This window comes from Pan troglodytes, chromosome 8 (assembly GCF_028858775.2).
Source record: "Pan troglodytes isolate AG18354 chromosome 8, NHGRI_mPanTro3-v2.0_pri, whole genome shotgun sequence".
Classification (NCBI taxonomy): domain Eukaryota; kingdom Metazoa; phylum Chordata; class Mammalia; order Primates; family Hominidae; genus Pan; species Pan troglodytes.
In genome coordinates, this window is record NC_072406.2 from 47,382,763 (window position 1) to 47,403,796 (window position 21,034).

The 21,034-nt window shown below is 36.9% G+C and overlaps 1 protein-coding gene across 27 annotated transcripts in view; it reads right to left on the minus strand.

The window, feature by feature from the left end:
* Nucleotides 1-21,034, minus strand: part of PARD3 (par-3 family cell polarity regulator) — a 708,800-nt gene that overhangs the window by 324,788 nt on the left and 362,978 nt on the right. For 21 of the 27 annotated variants that reach the window (XM_001144902.7, XM_001145519.7, XM_001146047.7 and 18 more), the window contains one exon: nucleotides 17,671-17,802. The exons of the other annotated variants lie outside the window; for them this stretch is intronic. In XM_001144902.7, coding sequence (XP_001144902.6) covers nucleotides 17,671-17,802 — 132 coding nt within the window. The remainder of the gene's footprint in view (nucleotides 1-17,670; nucleotides 17,803-21,034) is intronic. 27 annotated transcript variants of the gene reach the window in all.

Sequence of the window (21,034 nt, forward strand, 5' to 3'; positions counted from 1 at the left end):
ACTTCCCATCTCAGGGAAAACATAAAGATGGTTTACCTTCACCCATGTTGAATGTGAGTGATCAAAAAGATATCTAGACAGTATTGACCAGCCCGTCCTTGCAGGTAAGCACAAGTCTGAAGGAATAGGAAGAGGAACTAAAGTAACATAAAAGTTCACCAAGGAAGAGCATGTAAAAACCCATCCAGAGAAATGACCAGCACTCATGGAGGTAGAGCAAAAAGAAGAAATTTCTATAAATAATATGAATGAGCTTAGAAACAGAATGTCAGAGGAGTGAAGAGGAAAGCTTCTCCAGGGTGCCACAGATCCAAAGTGCTATTTCAGCCATTTACTAACAGCAGGGGGAAAACTGCACATGTACCTTAAAGTACATTTAAAGTACCTTAAATAAAACGTTTACTTTCAATAAAAAATTTCCCTGCATATTTTACCATTTCAAATATATTTAAGGAACTAAGACACAGGATTCTACCTTTTATTAAAATCTACAACCAAAGGAGTAACAGTTAACTGTTCTGTAATAATGTGTAATCTAACATAACTTACTCCCAAGTCAAAAGCAAAAACTTAAAAATTCAAATAGTCATTATATTGAGCCACAGAAAATACACCAAGTCACTGCCTAAGTCATGTCCAATATTAGACAACTAAATTACCAAAAAGTTTCACAGATTGCTCAATGGAAAAACCTTTTAAAAATAACAAATACATTATTTTATTTGAATCAAGACCTATTTTTCTTGGCCAACCTACAAAAATATGTTTCTCTTTCTAAGAGTTCAGGACATTAATACCAAAGTCTCAGCCAAAAGTTTATGAAAGTATTACTGAACTCGATCTGTTTATGATTATAATACAAAGTTCTCAGGAAAATTCGTCCCCCAAGGGACTTAAAATATGAGTAATTCAAAAAGCCCAGATTTCTGCTGATATAATCAAACTAACATTCCTTGCCCTCCCCTCAAACTTTCTCCAATTTAATCTAGAGGAGATTCTTGAAAAGTTAAACATTCAATGTAAGAAAATATATACTATCTATGGAATAAGATTTTTTTATCAAAATGGTTGCCGTAAAAATGTTTTAAGAGAAGAACATTTCCAGATATACAAATTACAAGCAGAAAGCCCTTTATAATAACAAATGTATTCAATAAAAGCATGGTTATGCTAGACTGCAAACGTATGTGACAGAGACCCAATGCCTCCACACATTGAGTCATGCCTCCCTCGAAAACAAAGCAAATTAAAAACTCAGAGGAACAGATATGGGTCCTGCCCTCTTTAAAAAGAAAGACATAATTAAAATGAAATTTGGAAAGTGCAAGGATGGGAAAGAATAAGACACTATTATGTGTGCCTCACATTGGTTTTGGCAGGGATCGGGTATGGCTAAGAACAATGAGCTGAAGGAGGCAGGTGGCAGGAGATCAGAACAGCAGACCCTAGGCAGGAAAAAGGGAAGAGTTGGCCAGCATGTTCAAAGACCCAGAGATGCAAGAACAGGGTAGATCTGGAGACTAGAGTGAGTTCAGCAGGGCTGCCTAACCTGGGAATGCACCCTGGAAGCAGCTGCGATCCACATGGTGAAGGAACATCAGGAAGACTCAAAAAGGACAAAAACACCAATATCAGCCCTCACACTTACAGAGTATTTCATGTGTTTTAGCTACTGTCTTAAGAGCTTTCCATGACTCATCTTATCTCATCCTCACAATCCTCTGAAATATATCACAATAGATTATGAAGCTTGCTCTGACACTTAGAAAGTTCAGCAGCTTGGTCAGCATAAGACATGCTGTGCAATTCCAATCCAGGTTGCTGCAACTTCAAGCAGCTGTTAACCACTTCACCCACGGTGTTCCTGGGTATGGTCAGAGCCTCAGAGTGTGTCAAGCAGTGCTCCTGACCACACATCAGTCTAGCCACAGTGGACAAAGAGATGGAAACAAGGAGGAGCGCTGCAGTGTTGTGTAGTGACCCAGGTGACAGCTGTTGACAGCTTGGACTTTGGAAGTAGTAATGAAGATGCAGAGGGATGAATGAATTTAAAAAGACAATTGCCAAGATTAGAGGCATACAGAAAAGAGGAGGAAAAAGTAAAGAACACCCTAAATATCAATGGCTGATAAAAGGTGCAATATCAGGATCCTGGACTGTCTTTTCCTTAGTGAAAATAGCCTCAAAATAACATCATAACTATCACATTCACACACCAGCACATATTCACATTCACACGAGGCTTTGCTATGAGCTGCACAAATTCTGTATTTATTTTGATCAAGCATAAAATTAATTTAATTAATTAGGACAAGTTGACAGATAAGAGATAGAAAACCAAAATAAATAAAGGTATCAGGGAATGGTAAAAGACATTTAAACATTCTGTCATTCTAAACACTTACATGCAATTTCAGAAATTCCACATTTGATATCTAATATTAATTTAATACTTATTTATCCTGTGTATATGTGTGCATAGCTGTTTCTGGTTTACATTTTGATATTATAAAGAACAGGAAAAAAAAAGGAAGACACTGTGGCTATCTCTGGTACTTTTGTTGTAATTGCAGATGGCAACACTTCATCATCTCAACTTCTTAAACATCAGAAAGGGAAAAGTTTGGAAACATCAAGAACAATCTAAAATCAGTTGCTTCCTAGAGTCAACTAATCAATATATCCAAAGACACAGAATTCTTACCAGCCAGGACTTCCAAATACTCATTTAAGCCAATAAATGATGGAACAATGAAAGAAAGAGAAAGACTGCCAGATCCAAATAGGTAGTAAAATAATGAGAATACAAATTGCCAACAACCTTTCATGGAATGAGAAAGGTTACAAATGAGACACTAATATCTGTTGACTAAGCTCCCAAATAGACCAATCCCATCAACAGAAATCTTGTATCTTAAGAAGGTGTGCTTTCTTCAGTGAACCCGAGCAATCGAGAAAAACATAGTATGCTTACATTTGGCAAGAAGACCACATTCATTCACAAAAGTTTAAATATTTCACATAGGTGGCTTCTATACTATCATATAACATACAGTCTAAAACATAACAGTAAAAAAGTTAACACAGAAGTAAATTACAAAGCACCCCACTTTGGGATATACTAAGGGAAGAAAACACTATTGATTCTGTTCAGACAGAATTTATGGGCAAAAGTTACTGTTGACAACACAGCATAAAACTCTTACTTTTCAAGAAGCACTCAGTGAACTACCCATCTTAAAAAAAGAAAAACTTGTCCTTTTTCTGTCCCCGTCATTCTACTCATTTTCATTCTAGCAAAGTATGCAAAAACAACAACTATCAAATAGGAGATAGGAATGCTCAGGGGTAATAACTCAATTCCAGTTGATAATATAAAAATATGAATCAAATACAAGATTTAGAATATGAAAAGAATGCACAAGTTATGCCAAAGGTAAGAACTTTCAGAAAGTCTCATTTGATTTATGTGCATTTCAGAGTGATTGACATCTGAGCAAATGCTAAAGAATTGAACTCCATGCTCTAACAGAGCAACAAGAACTCAACTCCCTCCCCAAGACGTCCTTTTCCTTAACTGTTGTTTATTTTTTGGAGGAAAGGGGAAGGTTTTGAATGGTCTGTGCTCCTAAACAGTATAGGAAGCCCACTTGCAGCCTGTATGTTGGCCAACTCCATCAACAGCCTTCTGCTTTAGAGAATGTGTAAAGGGAGATATTTTAAAGGTATAACTGATGAAGTCAGTTTAATAGACTGCATACAACATCATGTCACAATGTGAAGTGATAGAGTGAACGGGGTCTCTTGGGCATTGCTAGTGGAGTGCAACATGGTACGATGTCTACTGAGGTCAAGTTGACAACATCTATCAAAGTTACAAATGTATATAATATTCCTGTACAATGTGTAAACGTACAATTTCATTTTTAGGCATACATCTGCGAGAAACTCAATACAAAATGACTTATCTATAACAGGTTATTTACTGCAGTATATTTATGCAATAGCAAAGGATAGTAAATAACCTTAATGTCCATCAATAAACACTGGCCCAGCTATACAAAGGAAAATTATCAAAGTGTTTCAAAAATGGACACCTTTTATGTGTCAGTCTATAAGGATTGCCAAGCTATATTAAGAAAAAAAAATCAAAGCACAGGATACTGTAGTAGTATTTATATAAAAAGGTGAAAAGAGAGTATGTTTTCCTATTTGCTCATAAAAGCATGGTACCATTTGAAACAAGAAACAAATAACTGTGGCTGCATACGGGGAGGAGAGCTAGCTAATAGACAGTTGGGGGAGGGAGACTACTATTTTGCATATCCATGTATAGCGTTTGATTTTGGAACTATGAATATATCACCTTTGCAAAATTCAAATAAATATTTTAAAAATTAAAAAAAGAAATAATGTTATCAAATTAATCCCCCTATAGTCTGAAGAGTTATACTGTATCCCATGGGAACAGGGAAGATTAGAATCCTGTGTCTCATACAGACATCTAATGAACCCTAATGATAGTAAGGAATAGGGACACCTATCATCATCAACTCAAAAAAACAAAAAATCCTCTATAGCCTGTATGGGGTATCCTCACACCAGGATACACTCCAGTGACTAAGAAACTTTTTATGCAATACCATAATGAAGAATATTTCCTCTGTATTTGAAAATGATTTCCAAAACTCAAAATAATTCTCATATCAAATGTCAATTTCTACCAAATATCCATGTACAAAAAAAGCTTTACTAAGAGAACTGAGGAAAATACTCCCCAAAAGCTATATACTAGGTATTACATATTAATGGTAGATGAGAATTTGTAACATCCATGTTTTATATATTGAACATGTAAGCAAACATCCATTGTTCCTAGAATAAGAAAAAAATTCATCTCCAAGAAAAAAAATTTGCCAGTTTGGGGTCTTAAATTAACAGTATAATTTATTTTCATTTGAATAAAAATGAAAAACCCCTGGACTCTCTGGAGAAAAAAATTTTAAACAGCTAAAATCAGCTCTCAAACAAATAAAATACATAATATTTTATGGAGGGAATATTTAACTACGTTATGTTCAAATCAATTGCTTATAAATTATTCAATATAATCAAATGGTTTGTTCAAATATTGTTTTTCCAATTTAACAGAAAACTTATGTCACTTTAGTTATATAAACATGAAGAGTTATTTAATATTTCCTGATAATTAAACATCTTAAATATTTAATTAAATATTTTTAGAGCTAATAGAGTTGACAACTATCTTGGGCCTATAAGAACACTTTTTTGGCTTTTCCTTTTGTCCCACAAAAATCTCACATAAGTAGCTCATAGCAGCTCTTACCCTCTGCCCCCTCACTCCCTCTACAAAGCCTCTGGAGAGCCAGGTGGCTTTCCCAAGGCTACTGTGATCAGCGGTGATACAGCAGACACCACTGGACACAGGCCAGCGGGGACAGACTGAGCGGGCTTATCTTCTAACACTGAATCCATGCTCAACTACAAGACATTCTTGAAGAAAGTTCATAAATGATTAAACTTATGCACAAGAAAGGCTGTGCTCTCCATCATATCAAGATTTAAAAAAATAGGAACATTGCATTACTTTGAGAGAACTTACATTTCCCCCCATTTCTTGGTCCTTTAGTTTATAATCATTTTTTTCTTTTTGTCATATGCAGATGCTAAGTTATAAGCAATAATGTCATCAAAATAGTACAACTATTTATGAGGTTTACAAATGTACATGTCTTCAACAAGTTTTCATTTATTTACCTATAATCTACAGTTTATAGCCCATAATTAATGAAAATCACAATATCACATTATATGGCATTATAAAAGAGTCAATATAGTTCACTCAACAAAGATCCACCCATAATACATGATATCAGAAAAAGTAGGGACATTATGAACTTTTTCCTTTCAATTTATTGAAAGACTATTTACCCAAAAGTATATAAGGGTTTACTAGGAGCTACAGTAAATAAGACAATGCCTGGGCCATTTTAGGACAGCAAAACAGACAGAAAGATAAAAAATAAAAAAGAAACAAAAGACAAATTTAGATTCATAAATATCACAGAGAAAAGGATGGTGAGCAAAGAGACAATAACGGAAGGCTGCAGGGATATCACCCGCCATCAAATGGGGGGATGGAGGAAGGTCCCTGAGGGGAAGACAGGTGACTGCATGAAAGCTAAGTGGGAACCAAGTGTGTGAACTGTGAGGGAGTGCAAGCCAGGCTGGTGCCACAATGAGACAGGGGTTTCCCAGGGAGGACTGGGGTTGGTTGAGTCTATCTGCTGATAGGAAAGTTCTAGAAGAGAGAGAGAAAAACAAGAGACTTTCACTACTGCGAAGACAGGAGATTATGTGCATGACTCCATAGACAGGAGATTAATACAAAAGCAACGTCCTAATACTGGGAAGGGTTGGGAGACAGGATGAGAGTGAAAACTTTGATGTTTGAGAGGTCAGGGAAGCTTCTGCATGCGAGGAAGGGCAGGGCTGTAAAAATGGTGGTGGGAACCATGCTTTCATTTTTTCAATGGAATAAAAAGCTAGGTCAGAAGAGTTAATGAATTACTTCGGAGAATTAAAGGGCTTACTAAAGGTAGGAAAAGAGGTGGTGCTTCTCAAAGGGTTAAACTTAATTCCAACACATATCAAGACTGCAATTCCATCTTACAATTTGGAAATGACAGTAACTTGCAGAAAAAAAAAAAAAAGCCCAGTCTTCCAACCTTGTGAAGTTATGTATTAAAAATAAAAACATTTTTAAATTTTTTTTTTCTTTTCTTGAGAGAGAGTCTCACTCTGTTGCCCAGGCTGGAGTGCAGTGGTGCAATCTTGGCTTACTGCAACCTCTGCCTCCCACGTTCAAATGATTATCCTGCCTCAGCCATCTGAGTAGTTGGGATTACTGCGTGTGCCACCACACCCAGCTAATTTTTTTATTTTTAGTAGAGACAGGGTTTTATCATGTTGGCAAGGCTGGTCTCAAACGCCTGACCTCAAGTAATCCACCTGCCTCAGCCTCCCAAAGTGCTGAGATTACTAAAAATAATAACATGTCAAAAGTATTACGTGCCTACTATAAAGGACAGTAATAATATTGACACATGAAATGAGACCCAAAAGCCTACGCCAACCCTACCCCAATACCATACTTTAATTTCTTTATAATTTGTTCAGCTATTTAAAAAGATAATCCACAATCTCCTACCGCCATTAGAGCACAGGAAAAAAAAATTTAAAAATAAAGGAAAAACATGGCTCATATATCTACAGCAGTCACAAAAATACTATAGGGCACATATACCCAGGCCTCAGTGGTGGGAAGAAAACATACAACCACTGGGCAAAATGTTTGAACACTGAAGACGGGAATTTTTTAGGGCCATTTCAAGACCATGTTGAAGGTAACTGGGAAAGTCCTGGATAGAAATAGATTAAACAGCTAGATCATAAAATTCCAAAATTAAAAATGACTTATAAAAGTGATTCAATTTCTAAAAGCAGGCTTGTAGGACACAGGCAGTGAAAACAACACATTGTAGGCTGAAAATGTTAATGCAATTTCATAACCAGTATTTTTTAAAGAATAGCAGTTGCACAGCTCATGGAACGTAGATGGAACGTAGAAATAAAGAACAAAATTTCAAAAGCAAATGACGTACAGATGGGTGGGAATAAAGAGAGTTATAGTATAAAGCATGTATTCCTTCCATTGTTGTATTTAATCACACTGCTCACAAGAAAAATCTTTAAGACTGCCTGCAATGAAAATATGCAAAGGCACCTGAAGGTCAAAGTTAAAAATGAAAATGTATCTTTCTCTGTAGTGCAAGCTCTAAATGTCTAGTTCTAGCAGTAGTACTCACAGGTAAGAAAACCATCAGCTCCTAACAGACTTCCCCTGAAGGTTAATCCACACACCACCAAAGATTTTTCACTCAGTAAAATTTCTAACTTACTTCCCCGCTGCTTGCAGGCTTTTAGCTCCATAGGCCAAAGAAGCAATAAAGACAGTTGTAAAATTTGTTTTAAAGGAGAAATTGATGAGTACCCCCATTCAACTGCATACCCCAGGTCCAAAAGCAAATGAGTGATGCTGTGCCCTCCAAACTCCATTCATATCACGAAGGGACCCAGATGCTTAGCAAGTGGCCAAGCAGAAGCTCTCATAAAGATACTTAGCATTCTTAATGGTATCCTTACATTTAATCTTATTAAAACTACACACGCCCGCCAAAAACAAAAGAGAATATAAGGAATGGAAGCAGACATAGAGATTAACACTGATGTCATTTTTGTGTCAGATTATGTTCTTCAGAAAAGAACCAGAGATGATTTTAAAAGGTTAAATTTTATTCTAATTCTGATAAGATGCCACGGAAGCAAAAATCAAATTGTGAAATGACGATGGGGGCATTAGAAATACACCAGGGATGAAAATAAACCACCCCAGCATACCTAATGGTACTTCCAATATGCAAGGAGAAAAACAAAATTTAAGAAAACGAGATACCCAATACATGAGGGAGTTGTTGAGGTATAACCAATAAACCTAATGTTACCTAAAAAGGTATGAAAGAAAACATCTTATGAGTGTCTTTAATATACAAGAAACTGGGTCTGCACTGGAATGTGTGCTGTGTCACTTCAGCTTTGCCCACAAAGTTAACATCTGCCAAATGGGTATGATTTTCCCCATTTTGTATACAATGAAAATGAAGTTTGCATAGTTTATCTTTCTTTATTTCTATATAACCAGTCTTAGGGGTCAGAAACAGGACACACTCATTGGAGGGACAGGTTTCCAACCCTGAAACATGCTTCCCAGATTCACTATGTCTTTTGTTGTTAAATATATGGAAAAGTAGAATGCCATCTGGTACTCCTAAAAGTAACCCTGCACATGACTGGAAGCTCCCCAGAAAATGTGTGTGTCCTTCTAAGAAGAACGTCCACCAGAGCCCCACACTCCGGTCCTGTGCTTCCACTGCGGTTTCTAGTCCAGAATTCTTGGATAATAAAAGCAGAAAATATGTAGGGATCATGGAAAATAATGTGTCCCATACATATAGGGTGTTTTGATCATTGTTTTTTAAAAAAATAATTTTAACATGTGTTAGAATACCAGGGATTCTATTATCAAAGCACAACAAAATAATCTGCTACTGGCGTTAATATATCCAGGTAACAAGTCTCTTAAAAGGTTGTTTTGGTTTTATTTTGGGTGTTATTGGGGACATAACAGATTTATCTTATAAAATAGAAGTTCTGGTATTTTATAATGAAAAGTAAGTTTAATTTTAAAACAATCTTGATGTTTTTAGTTTCTACATTTGGTGTTGCTAGAGATAAACACGACTATTTTGCTTCTCTACAAATTTTATGAAGGTTTGCCAACTGGTAAATAATAATAAATCCCTTCCTTTCCACAGAACTTTTAGAATTTGGAGGCAAAGGGCTTAGTTTATTTTTAACCAAATAATATGAACAGTCATTTGGATCCTCATTGACTTCAGGCTACAGAATTAACAAACCCAAAAAACCCACATCTTAATTACTATCTGGCAGCATCAGAATCTATCCTCAAGTCTCACCAATGATGGCAGATACCATGAAGCCCTATCTATTCCTATATCAGAATTTCTATAGCTCTTCCACGGTTTAATGCTGTGACCCCTCAGTCATTTCCCTGACCGATCTGAAGTTGTTGTAATCAGATTGCTGAATAAACCACCTCCTATTGTAATTAAGAAAATATAGGCACTGAGGGGAGCCCCGGTGGCTCAGGCCGGTTGTCCTGGCGCACAAGGAGGCGAGGCTATGCATTCGAGGCCAACCTGGGAAACATTTAAAAGGCCTCACATTCGTTAAAAAAAAAAAAAAAGAAAGAAAATACAGGCATCATGGCTCACACCTGTAATCCCAGTACTTTGGGAGGCTAAAGCAGGAGAATCACTTGAAGCCAGGAGTTTGAGCCAGTCTGGGAAACATAGGGGGACCCCACCTGTACAAAAAAGTTTTTTTAATTAGCCAGAGGTGACTGTGCGCATCAGTAGTCCCAGCCGCTCAGAAGGCTAAAGCAGGGCGATTGCTTGAGCACAGAAGTTTGAAGTTGAAGTGAGCTATGACTGCACCACTGCACCCCAGTCTGGGCAACAGAGCAAGAACCCAGCCTCTTAAAGATTAAAACAGAAAAAAGATAAGAAAACATTATCATTTCATACTCCAGAAAACATCTTCTTTATGTCATCTGGATAGTTCTAGATCTCAAGGAAATGAGATTTTTTTTTTTTCACTTAGAAAAGGCTAGTAAGCACTTGGGCAAGGAAGGGGATTTTCTTCTATGTAGGCAGATCAGTGGAAAAAAAACAACTCTGGTAAGTCGTGTGGACACAGGAACCACAGATTGATCATCCCAGACACCCACCATTTTATAAGAACAAGCTAAAACCTAGGCAAAACTTGCGTCCACAATTATATTGACTAGCCTGGAGAAAAACACATTTTTAAAAAACTGCCTCCATAAAACCTGGATATGCTGAAAAATGTTTCTTCACTAGTTTTTAAATTTACTTTTGCCCTCAATCTTCAAGAATTTGGCTGTAAATTATAATGAAAACAAAAAATTAAACTCATAGAAACTTACCTTCTCAAATAATTTTTGAATATAACTTATATATTGTGTATTGTATTAGTCCGTTCTCATGCTGCTGATAAATACATACCCGAGACTGGGCAATTTACAAAAGGAAGAGGTTTAATGGACATGTTACAGTTCCATGCAGCTAGGGAGGCCTCACAATCATTGTGGAAGGCAGGGAGGAGAAAGTCACATCTTACATGGATGGCGGCAGGCAAAGAAAGAGCTCGAGCAGGGAAATTCCCATTTTTAAAATCATCAGAGTTCATGAGACTTACTATCATGAGAACAGCATGGGAAAGACCTGCCTGCCCCCATGATTCAATTACCTCCCACCAGGACCCTCCCACAATACGTGGAAATTGTGGGAGTTACAATTCAAGATGAGATTTGGGTGGGGACACAGACAAACCATAACATGTATCATGTGAATATTGTTTATAATGCATAAATATTCTGAAAAGTATAAAGAAAAAGCATCAGAGCTGCAGAAAGTGACAAAGGTATATAAAATAAAAAGGAAAAAAGGTATCATCATTGCTCCCAAAACTCTGGCCTCTGAGACTTTGAGACTTGACACTGGATGGTGGGATTCTTTTGTAGCTGCCAAAGGTATGAAAATGACGTAGACATTGGCATTTTGTCTTCATCAACAAACATTTAAGTCAGTTTTCCCTCCAGTTTGCCTCAGTTTGTATAATCTCCAATTAAATGATGTTTTTCTTGATGGAGAGAGCCCTAAAACATGGAAAAAACATGGATTTTGCTCTAAAGGTCAGGGCAGTCATTCCCCTATAACAGAGCTTAAGCAGCGGCTGGAATGTGCCTTGTGCCTCTCTGCTGTTTCTGCTAATTGGGCTCAGGCCTATTCATCAAGAGAAGGTTGTGAAAATGGCAGGCTCCCAATTAGCTTATGTTTTCCTTAAGGTCCCTCTACCTTCTGGTCCTAAATTCTTCCAATCATGTATCACAAAGTTCCTGCTGCCTCTTCTGTGGAATTTATTAGTTGCAATAAAGTGTGGGAATATAAGAACAAAGTCAGCTTATGATCTATTATCTGCCAATATCAAACTATATTCTATGCTGAGTCAGGGAAACAGTTACCATTAAAAAGGAATTTGAACTTCTTAAAACACTGTCAAACATCAAAACTAAAAGTGCTGTTGTTTTTCGTTCATTTGTTTCTTGAGTATCAGAGTCAAAATTTCAGAAGCATAACTTGTGAGATGACTCTGATGTAGGATTCAGCTATGGGCTATTCTGAACAAGGTGATTAGTCACTGAAAACCCCGGCTACTCTTTTTGGAAATCATATTGTGCTTGCTGCTACAGACTTCTAATAAGACATACAACCTATCTTTTCTTATTGAAGTAAAACTAACCAATATTCTTATAGAAAGAAGATTCACTATCCCCGTAAGTAGGACCAATACCACCCAAAGAATAAGACACCCCAGACTTCTAGAGGGGCCGGCTAGCTTAGCACTTTAAAGCACTCTTTTGCCTTTCCATTCCTTCTGCTTATTCCCACTGGAAAAGCTGATAAGGTCATAACTGCCTTCAGAAACAGATAATGAGAGATAAGCATTAAGTAGAAAACAGCAAAAACAAAACCACTGGAGGCACATAAAATCTAGAACTCTGCTGACCTCGCTCCAGACCACACAACTAAAGGAAGATGGCCATCAGTTCTACCCTGGCGTTCCCAAATTGGAAAGGCAGAGGATTTTTTTTTTTTAAGCATACAAAATATTTTTTCATGTACATGATGCAATCCTCTTTATTATATGTTTAATAGCAAAAACTAAAGAGAACAAGAAAGCCTCAGAAGAGACATCAGGTCATTAAAGTCAGATGACTTTCTGGGAATGGTTAACAGAATAAATCCATAATTAAATGGGAATAATTGGAATAGATTTCTAGTGTATAAAGCATAACCTAAGATTCCTCTTCTGCACAAACAATAATGCTTACTTCTGAAAAAATTTGAGAGGGAGTTTTGTTTTGTTTCTGTGGTTCTTGTCCTCTTCAACAGATTTTAGTTTAATTAATTATTCTGCTGGATGTGAAAACATCAATGGCTTCTACTCTTCTAGTATACAGTTTCACTCAAATCAAATTTCAGGAATGGAACATCATTTTTTTACACTTATGCCAAAGAAGATGTTTTTAGACTTAGGTACCCTCTCAGTCCACATAGACAACTAACTCAAATAACTTCAACAGAAGCAAATCAAAGCTCGGTCTTTGGTGTGTGTGGCTTCTCAATGCCATCCCTTTTGCTTAAAAAGAAACTATTTTATAACAAAATTACAAAGAATATACTACTTCCTTAAAAACAGGTCTACAATGACAGTAGAATCATAAAAGTTATATCTTTATGATATAATTAAGCTGTATCATATTTTAGAAGCTCTGGGCTACCAATCTTTTTCTACCAGTTTTGCAGTATTTAAAAAAAAAAAAAAAGTCCTATTTAGCTTACTCAACCAACTTCTGGTCGTCACTCCCCATCCCTGCCCACATATCCCTTGCTTAACAGATCTGACTGTGTGCAGTGATGGGAAACTGTGTTTCAGGGAAGGTAAAGAAGGGAGCTCCCACCGCAGCCCCAGCTCCAGGGGTCAAGCTCTATCCATCAAAACCTATACTGGTGCTTTTACTCCCTTTGATTTTGATACGGGCAGAAGAGTAGGGCAATTCCAGCCAACAAACATGATCAGGGATCTGTCAGGAGGTTATTAGGAAAAATGTATTTGCTTTTACAAAGAGCCACAAAAAGAAGACAAAGGCCCTGTTCCCCTTCCTCTGTGCAAGGATGTGGCTCTGAAAGAAAAGGACAAGCTACAGCATAGAGCTAAGGTGGCCTTCAGGAAGGCTCCCTGAAAAAATGTGAGTGAGGTTGCTAAGCTACAGAGTCAACTCCCACATATTCCCTAGTTCCAGACTTCCTGCTACATATATGCCAAACATTTCCTCATTCTAGATTCCAGGTTGTCTGTTACCTGTCCTATTATATTAATACGTTGAGTATTTCTAGGTACCAGGCCTGATTCTAAGCCTTTGGCGGGTATTGTATCACTTGACACGGCAACCCCTGAGACAAGGTCTACAATTATCCCTATTTGCTGGATGAGTAAACTGATGTATGGACAAGTAGAGTAATGTGCCCAAATCTCATATATGGTAAACAGCTAGTAACCAGTCAGTCTGACTTCTGGGTCCATGAGAAACTATCTAAATCTTAAAAGCATTTATTTCAAAGTAATAATAAGATACTAATATCAATTAGTTTAAAAATCTGAATTATGTTGAGAAAATTATGTTTCCTTCATAGAACTGCCATGGCTGTTTTATTATTTAAAATTATTTCCATCACACAATGTTTGTATGCTAACACTTAATATATGACAAAATTAGGACATTTCCTGTGCCATCACGGTGTGCAAGGCAAGCTGTCCCTTTTTGCTGTTTCATATTTTAATACTCTACATCCATGAAGTTACTTTAGGATCTTTATACCATAAAACATAGGCTGAGATGAAATATGTAAAACATTTATGATTTCTTTCTACAGCTGTCATTAATCTAAATTGAAAAACAATTTATTTCAGCATTTAGTCAACAAAATCATTAATAATTTTAAAAGTTAATAAAGCAACTAAACTCTGAGTACCCACCTTGCTTTCTATCCATATAAACTTTTTAAAGAAAATAAGTGACCAACTAAACAAACACGTGGCTTTTTATTAAAAGCACTGAAAAATGATCAGCATCACTCATCACCAGGGAAATGTAAATCAAAAGCAAGGTAGGACATCACCTCACACTGGTAGGATGGCTGTTATCAAAACATCAAAATACGGCCGGATACAGTGGCTCATGCCTGAAATCAGCACTTTGGGAGGCTGAGGCAGGTGTATCACTTGAGGTCAGCAGTTTGAGACCACCCTGGCCAACATGGTGAAACCCCATCTGTACTAAAAACACAAAAAATTAACTGGGCATGGTGGTGTGTGCCTGTAATCCCAGTTACTTTGGAGACTGAGACAGCAGAACTGCTTGAACCCAGGAGGTAGAAGCTGCAGTAAGCTGAGATTGTGCCACTGCACTCTAGCCTGGGCAACAGAGCAAGACTCCGTCTCAAAAAAAAAAAAAAAAAAAAAAAAGGGCCAGGTGCTGTGGCTCACACCTGCAATCCCAGCACTTTGAAAGGCCGAGGCGGGCAGATCATGAGGTCAATAGATCAAGACCACCTTGACCAACATGATGAAACCCCGTCTCTACTAAAAATACAAAAAAAATTAGCTGGGCATGGTGGTGGGCACCTGTAATCCCAGCTACCCAGGAGGCTGAGGCAGGGGAATTGCTTGAACCCAGGAGGCAGAGGTTGCGGTGAACCGAGATCGCACCACTGCACTCCAGCTTGAGCGACACAGCAAGACTCTGTCTCAAAAAAAAAAAAAAAGAAAGAAAAAGAAAGAAAGAAAAAAAAGTCAAAATGAAAGTGATAACAAGGATGCGAAGAGAAGGAAACCCTGGTATACTGCTGGTGGTAATGTAAATTAGGACAGCCTCTATGAAACAGTATGAAGTCTCCTCAAAAACTTAAAAAAAATAGAACTACCATATGATCCAGCAATTCTGCTTCTGCATATATATCCATGATAAATAAAATCACTATATCAAAGACATATTTGCAATTCCATGTACACAGAAGCATAAATTCACAATAGCCAAGATATGGAAACAACCTAAGTGACCTGCAACCGATGAATGGATAAAGAAAATGTGATATACACTGCGTGTGTGTGTGTGTGTGTGTGTGTGTGTGTGTGTGTGTGTGTGTGTGTATGTGTACACATAAATGTATAAAATGGAATATTATTCAGCCTTTAATAAAAAAGGACATTCTGACATTTGTGACAACATGGATGAACCTAAAGGGCATTATGCTAAAAGAAATAAGCCAAACACAGAAAGACAAAATCCGTATGATTTTACTTATAAGTGGAATCTTGGAAAAAAAAAAAATGAACTCATGCTAACACAGTAGGATGGCAGTTACCACAGGGAGTTGGGTGTGGAAAAAGGAAAAATATTGGCCATAGGGTAAAAACTTTCAATTGTAAGATGAATGAACTCTGGAGACCTAATGTATAGCATTAGGTGAGTCTAATAAACATATTTTATACTTGAAATTTGCTAAGAAGCTAGGCACAGTGGCTCATGCCTATAACCATGACACTTTGGGAGGCCAAGACAGTAGGATTGCTTGAGGCCAGGAGTTCAAGACTAGCCTGGATAGCAAAGTGAGACCGTCTCCACAAAATAAAACATTTTTTTAATTAGCTGGGCATGGTGGTGTACACGTATAGTCCTAGCTACCAGGGAGGATGAGGTAAGAGGAACACTTGAGCCTAGAAGTTCGAGGCTGCAGTGAGCTATGGTTGCACCACTGCACTCCAGCCTGGGTGACAGAGCAAGACCCTATCTCAAAAAAATTAAATTAAATTAAATTTTAAAAAATTTGCCAACAGAATAGATGTCAAGTGTTTTCACCACACATACACACAAAATTATATCTATGTAATGTGATGGATAAATTATCTTTTTTTTTTTTTGAGAGAGAGTCTCATTCTGTCGCCCAGGCTAGAGTGCAGTGGCGTGATCTCGGCTCACTGCAAGCTCCGCCTCCCGGGTTCACGCCATTCTCCTGCCTCAGCCTCCCCAGTAGCTGGAACTACAGGTGCCCACCACCACGCCCGGCTAATTTTTTGTATTTTTAGTTGAGACAGGGTTTCACCGTGTTAGCCAGGATGGTCTCGATCTCCTGACCTCGTGATCCACCCACCTCAGCCTCCCAAAGTGCTGGGATTACAGGAGTGAGCCACCGCACCCGGCAGATAAATTATCTTGATTGTGGTAATCATTGTATTAATATATACATATATAAAAACCTCATACTGTACCCTTTAAATATATACTATTTTTATCTGTCAATTACACTTCAATAAAGCTGGAAGAAAGCACAATTAAAATTATAAAACACTGGGATTCCCTACTACAAAAAACCCATTGTGAGTCAATAATAAACAACTGGAGCATTAAAAAAATAACACTGAAATAATTAACTCATCGGAGGTGGGGGGAGGGGGGAGGGAAAGCATTAGGAGATATACCTAATGCTAAATGACGAGTTAATGGGTGCAGCACACCAACATGGCACATGTATACATATGTAACAAATCTGCACATTGTGCACATGTACCCTAAAACTTAAAGTATAAAAAAAAAAGTGGAAAAAAAAAAAGTAACTCATCAGATACATTCTGAGTCTTCATATGAAAGGAGGACTTTTCTAAGTGATGCAACAACTTTGTAAATAGTCATTCTTCCCAAGGCAGAAAACAATTATTTCTGAGTGGTAAACAATTCTGATTTCACGAATTGTAGGTGGCTGCACTGCACAGTGAAACAGATAACTCTAAAGACTGATAAACCTAAAATAGGTCCTTGAAATTTATGAAGGGATAAGTGCCCAAACATGACAAAATACTGTAATCTAAATTCTAAAACAACACCATAGGATATATTTCTCTCATACAGTGAAGTTAGGTACAACAGAAAGTTTTAATTTGCGTCTTCAGATCCTTGGACTTACTGCCTATTAAAGAAGAGAAGAGTCTTGAAAGTCTACTCACTAACAGCATGATTCACTGCCAAACATCTGTGCCTCTGCAGCATTACAAACTCTAAAGCCCTGAACCTTCAGAATCTACTGCAAATATTCATAACTGCTCACAATAAATCTGTGATCAGAGACCAGCCAGAAATATCCTGCATTTATGTTAGATAAACTCTGACATAGAGATTGGTACTTAACTAAAGTTTGTTAGAATAATTAACTTTTAATCATCACCAGTGATTGAGATGGGAGAAACATCTTTGGGGTATGGGACAGGATGTTACAGCAATGACGCACATATAAGGATTTGTCATGTTACCTGTTCTTGTTTCTCCAGCCACTTGCCCACCATTGGGTGACTGGCACTCAGAGACGAGCGAGCATTGTCTCTCTGAAATTGGTTAGACCAGTTACTAGTATCCCGCGGGAGGCTTCTGTAGTTTTCATCTTTCTATTCAAAAAGAAACAAAAAGGTGTCTTGTAAAAAACCAGACCTTGCAAATCAGTAATGCACCTGGTTTTTCAAAAGTAGCAGAAAAATGATTCTACATATTTAAAACATCTTTCCAATCCTATACAAAACAGCTGATTGAGGACGTTCCACCCAGATTAGACCTCGGAATTATAACCATGTGCCGAGGACAGGCAAGTCTAATAATTACAGCAGGAAGGGTGGCACACACACGGCACACAACAGACAAAACACTACACTTTGCACTCCTACCCAAATCAATCACCTAAACCAAGTACGTACACCAAAAAGTGAAAAGTACTTCTATACGAGACTTTCACTCTCTCTCAACTGTGGCATTTTCCCTTCTTTCCAGTCTCATAATTAAATTATGAGGTACCATCTTAATTCATCAGAAATGCTAAAAATAAGGAAGATTAATAAATTTGCCCTTTCTTCAAAGCCTTATGGTTTTGTGATTTTTGGATAAGAGATTTAGATTATTCAGGCTGTTTCTATTACCTACTTCACAAGATAGTAGTCAGCATTAACTCAAACATCAGGGGAAAAAACTGGCCTATCACTATTATTTGTTACATAACAGATACGTAATTGTTCACGGTGACATGGATATAACAAGCGATGTCTTTACATAAATATTTATCAACTAAGTTTTTAATACTCCCCAGAACAACCAAATGCTGCGTGATATTTCTTTCAAATAAAAAATTATAATAACTTCCTTTGGCTTATGAGCTGTAAAACCTCATTTCAATGTTCTGAAAAGAAATGAGAAAGCTAGGATAAACTAGGGGAGTCAAACTTTTTAGTTCAACGACGAAATCTAAATCATCTCCTATAAGAACAAAGTAAAATATTACCTTCAGTTGGATCCACTTAACTCAGTACACCAAGTTAGAAGAAGTACTGGCATATTATCCTTAGTAACACTGTTAAGAGTAATCTGGCTATAAGTATTACATGCGTGATTGATACTCTTCATGTGCTAAACTCTATGAACACCCAATACAAACACAGAAACAAAAAAGTGCAATATAATAGGTTTGCAATGTATAAAACTTAGTTACAGATCAGGATACTATTTGCTCTTCCTTCATGAGTTCCATCAGGGAATAAAACTTAAAAATGAATTGATAGTATTGGGTTTATGTAAATATTGGGACATATGTTCAAACAAAAGGAAATTGATAAACATTTACCAACATAAACTTTGACATGAAACTTCATAAACTTTAAGAATTAACCTGCAAGAAACAAAATCTTTAAAAACTCAGTAGCAAGATGAAACTTTAGCAGCAAGTTTTTTTTTTTTTTAATAGAAATGGTAAGGAGAATACATGGACAAAAACTAACTAAGGAAGCAAACTAGAAACTAAGGTTCACCATATCTCAAGATACTAAGAGTCTCTCCTTAAAACTTAAGCTTCAGAAAAAAGGAAAGGAAATACCGTTTCATATGATAGTCCACAGATACACTGATAAGCTTATTCTGATAGACTTTCTTATACTAATAAGAAATTCAGATAAGTCATAAAGGGTAAACTTGTTAATGACAGAACTTTATTTATTAGTGACAGAACCTTATGTGTCTACAAAGAGAAGGAGGAATTAAAGTACACTGAAATGCAAGTATAATTTTTATGTCAAAAATAAAAATTGAGGCTATCATTGACTAGGGACCAGGCTTTCATACTCATTTCCCACCATTTGAGGTGATTATTACACCAACTGCTTACTTAAGAGAATGAATAATTAACCCAAAAGTATTTTTAAAAATCTACCCTCTCTTTTCAGTAGGAACTGTATTTCAGAGAAATCAACAGTACCAGTTTATGAGGGGAAACTTGTCTTTTCAGAAGAATGCCAAATAATGGAAATAGAACTAATAACAGAATTAGAAATATGACCATTTTCAACTCCTAATGAAATAATTCAGGCAAAGATAATCATACTAAAACTATTATGTTAAGAGTTGATAGATAACTGGATATTTGCATAGTGACAAAATATCACTTGAAAAGAAAAAGATCTACTTTTGAAATGAAGAGCTCAGGCTCCACACAACTCTCACCTTTTGGTGTCTGGAGTCCAGTATGCTACTGGTACCCACCCCTCTGCTCCTTCCTGAATCTATGCCATTTTTCCTCTTCCTGTAAATGGTCTTGTTGGCGCTATGGACTGCTGATTATTATCTCTCTGGACAAGCTCAAAAAGTGCACAATTTCACCACGTCCTACCCTGACAACTTTTAAGCACAAGTCACGAAAACGAAACTGTTTCCTGAATTCATGATCTCAGTTTCCAACAAGAGGTCCCAAAGATACCTCGAAACTGAGCTCCCTATTTTGACTCGGGCACCATTCCCTAAAATATTTAGAATTAGCTTTACTCTCTTTCCTCCCTCTTTGATCTCCACAGCTTCTAAGTCTTATTGATACAACATTTTTGCTGATTTTGGTCCTCGGCCATAAACCTAGTTCAGGATCAACTTGTCTCTCACCTGAAATTTTAACAGTGGCCTTCTAACTGGACACAGGCTCTGGCCATATCCTCTCTAACAATGTTCTGCACCACTTTCTGGCACAGGAGTTTCCTAAAACATATGTTGGATCACATTAAACCTCCAGCAAACACTATAGGTAGACCAGAGGAAATTTCAGACAATGGTGCTTACTGTACCACACAAACTTCTTTACCTTCATTCTTGCTTTCTTTGAGACCTGTACTTCCAACATCATTTCTTCTAAAGAAATACTGAACATTCTTCAAAGCCCAGTTCAAATGCTACTTTCTAAGAAGCATTCCCTGATTCTCAACAGAACTAATCATGCCATGCTTTTTGTTACCACTCTGTTCTAATTTTACTTTAATTATGGTTCTAACATAATTTAGCTAATTTTAAAAATTGCTATTTCTAATCTTACAGTGAAGCCTGGGCAGATCATCATTCACCTTTAAACCCAAGCACTCAGCACAGTGGCTTACACCAATGTGGATGACTTTTTCATGAATATTTTTTATGTTCCCTATTTCACATGGTTTCAGAATCCTGGAATTTTAAAAGAACATTTTGATAAGTTGTTTTAAAAATTGTTTAGGGAATGCTTCAAAGAGGCATTAAGATAAACGTTAGTAAAATGTATTTTCAGTGAAATGTAATCACTGTATTTTTAGATTTATACTAAAAGATGTATACCACTGTTATATGCCT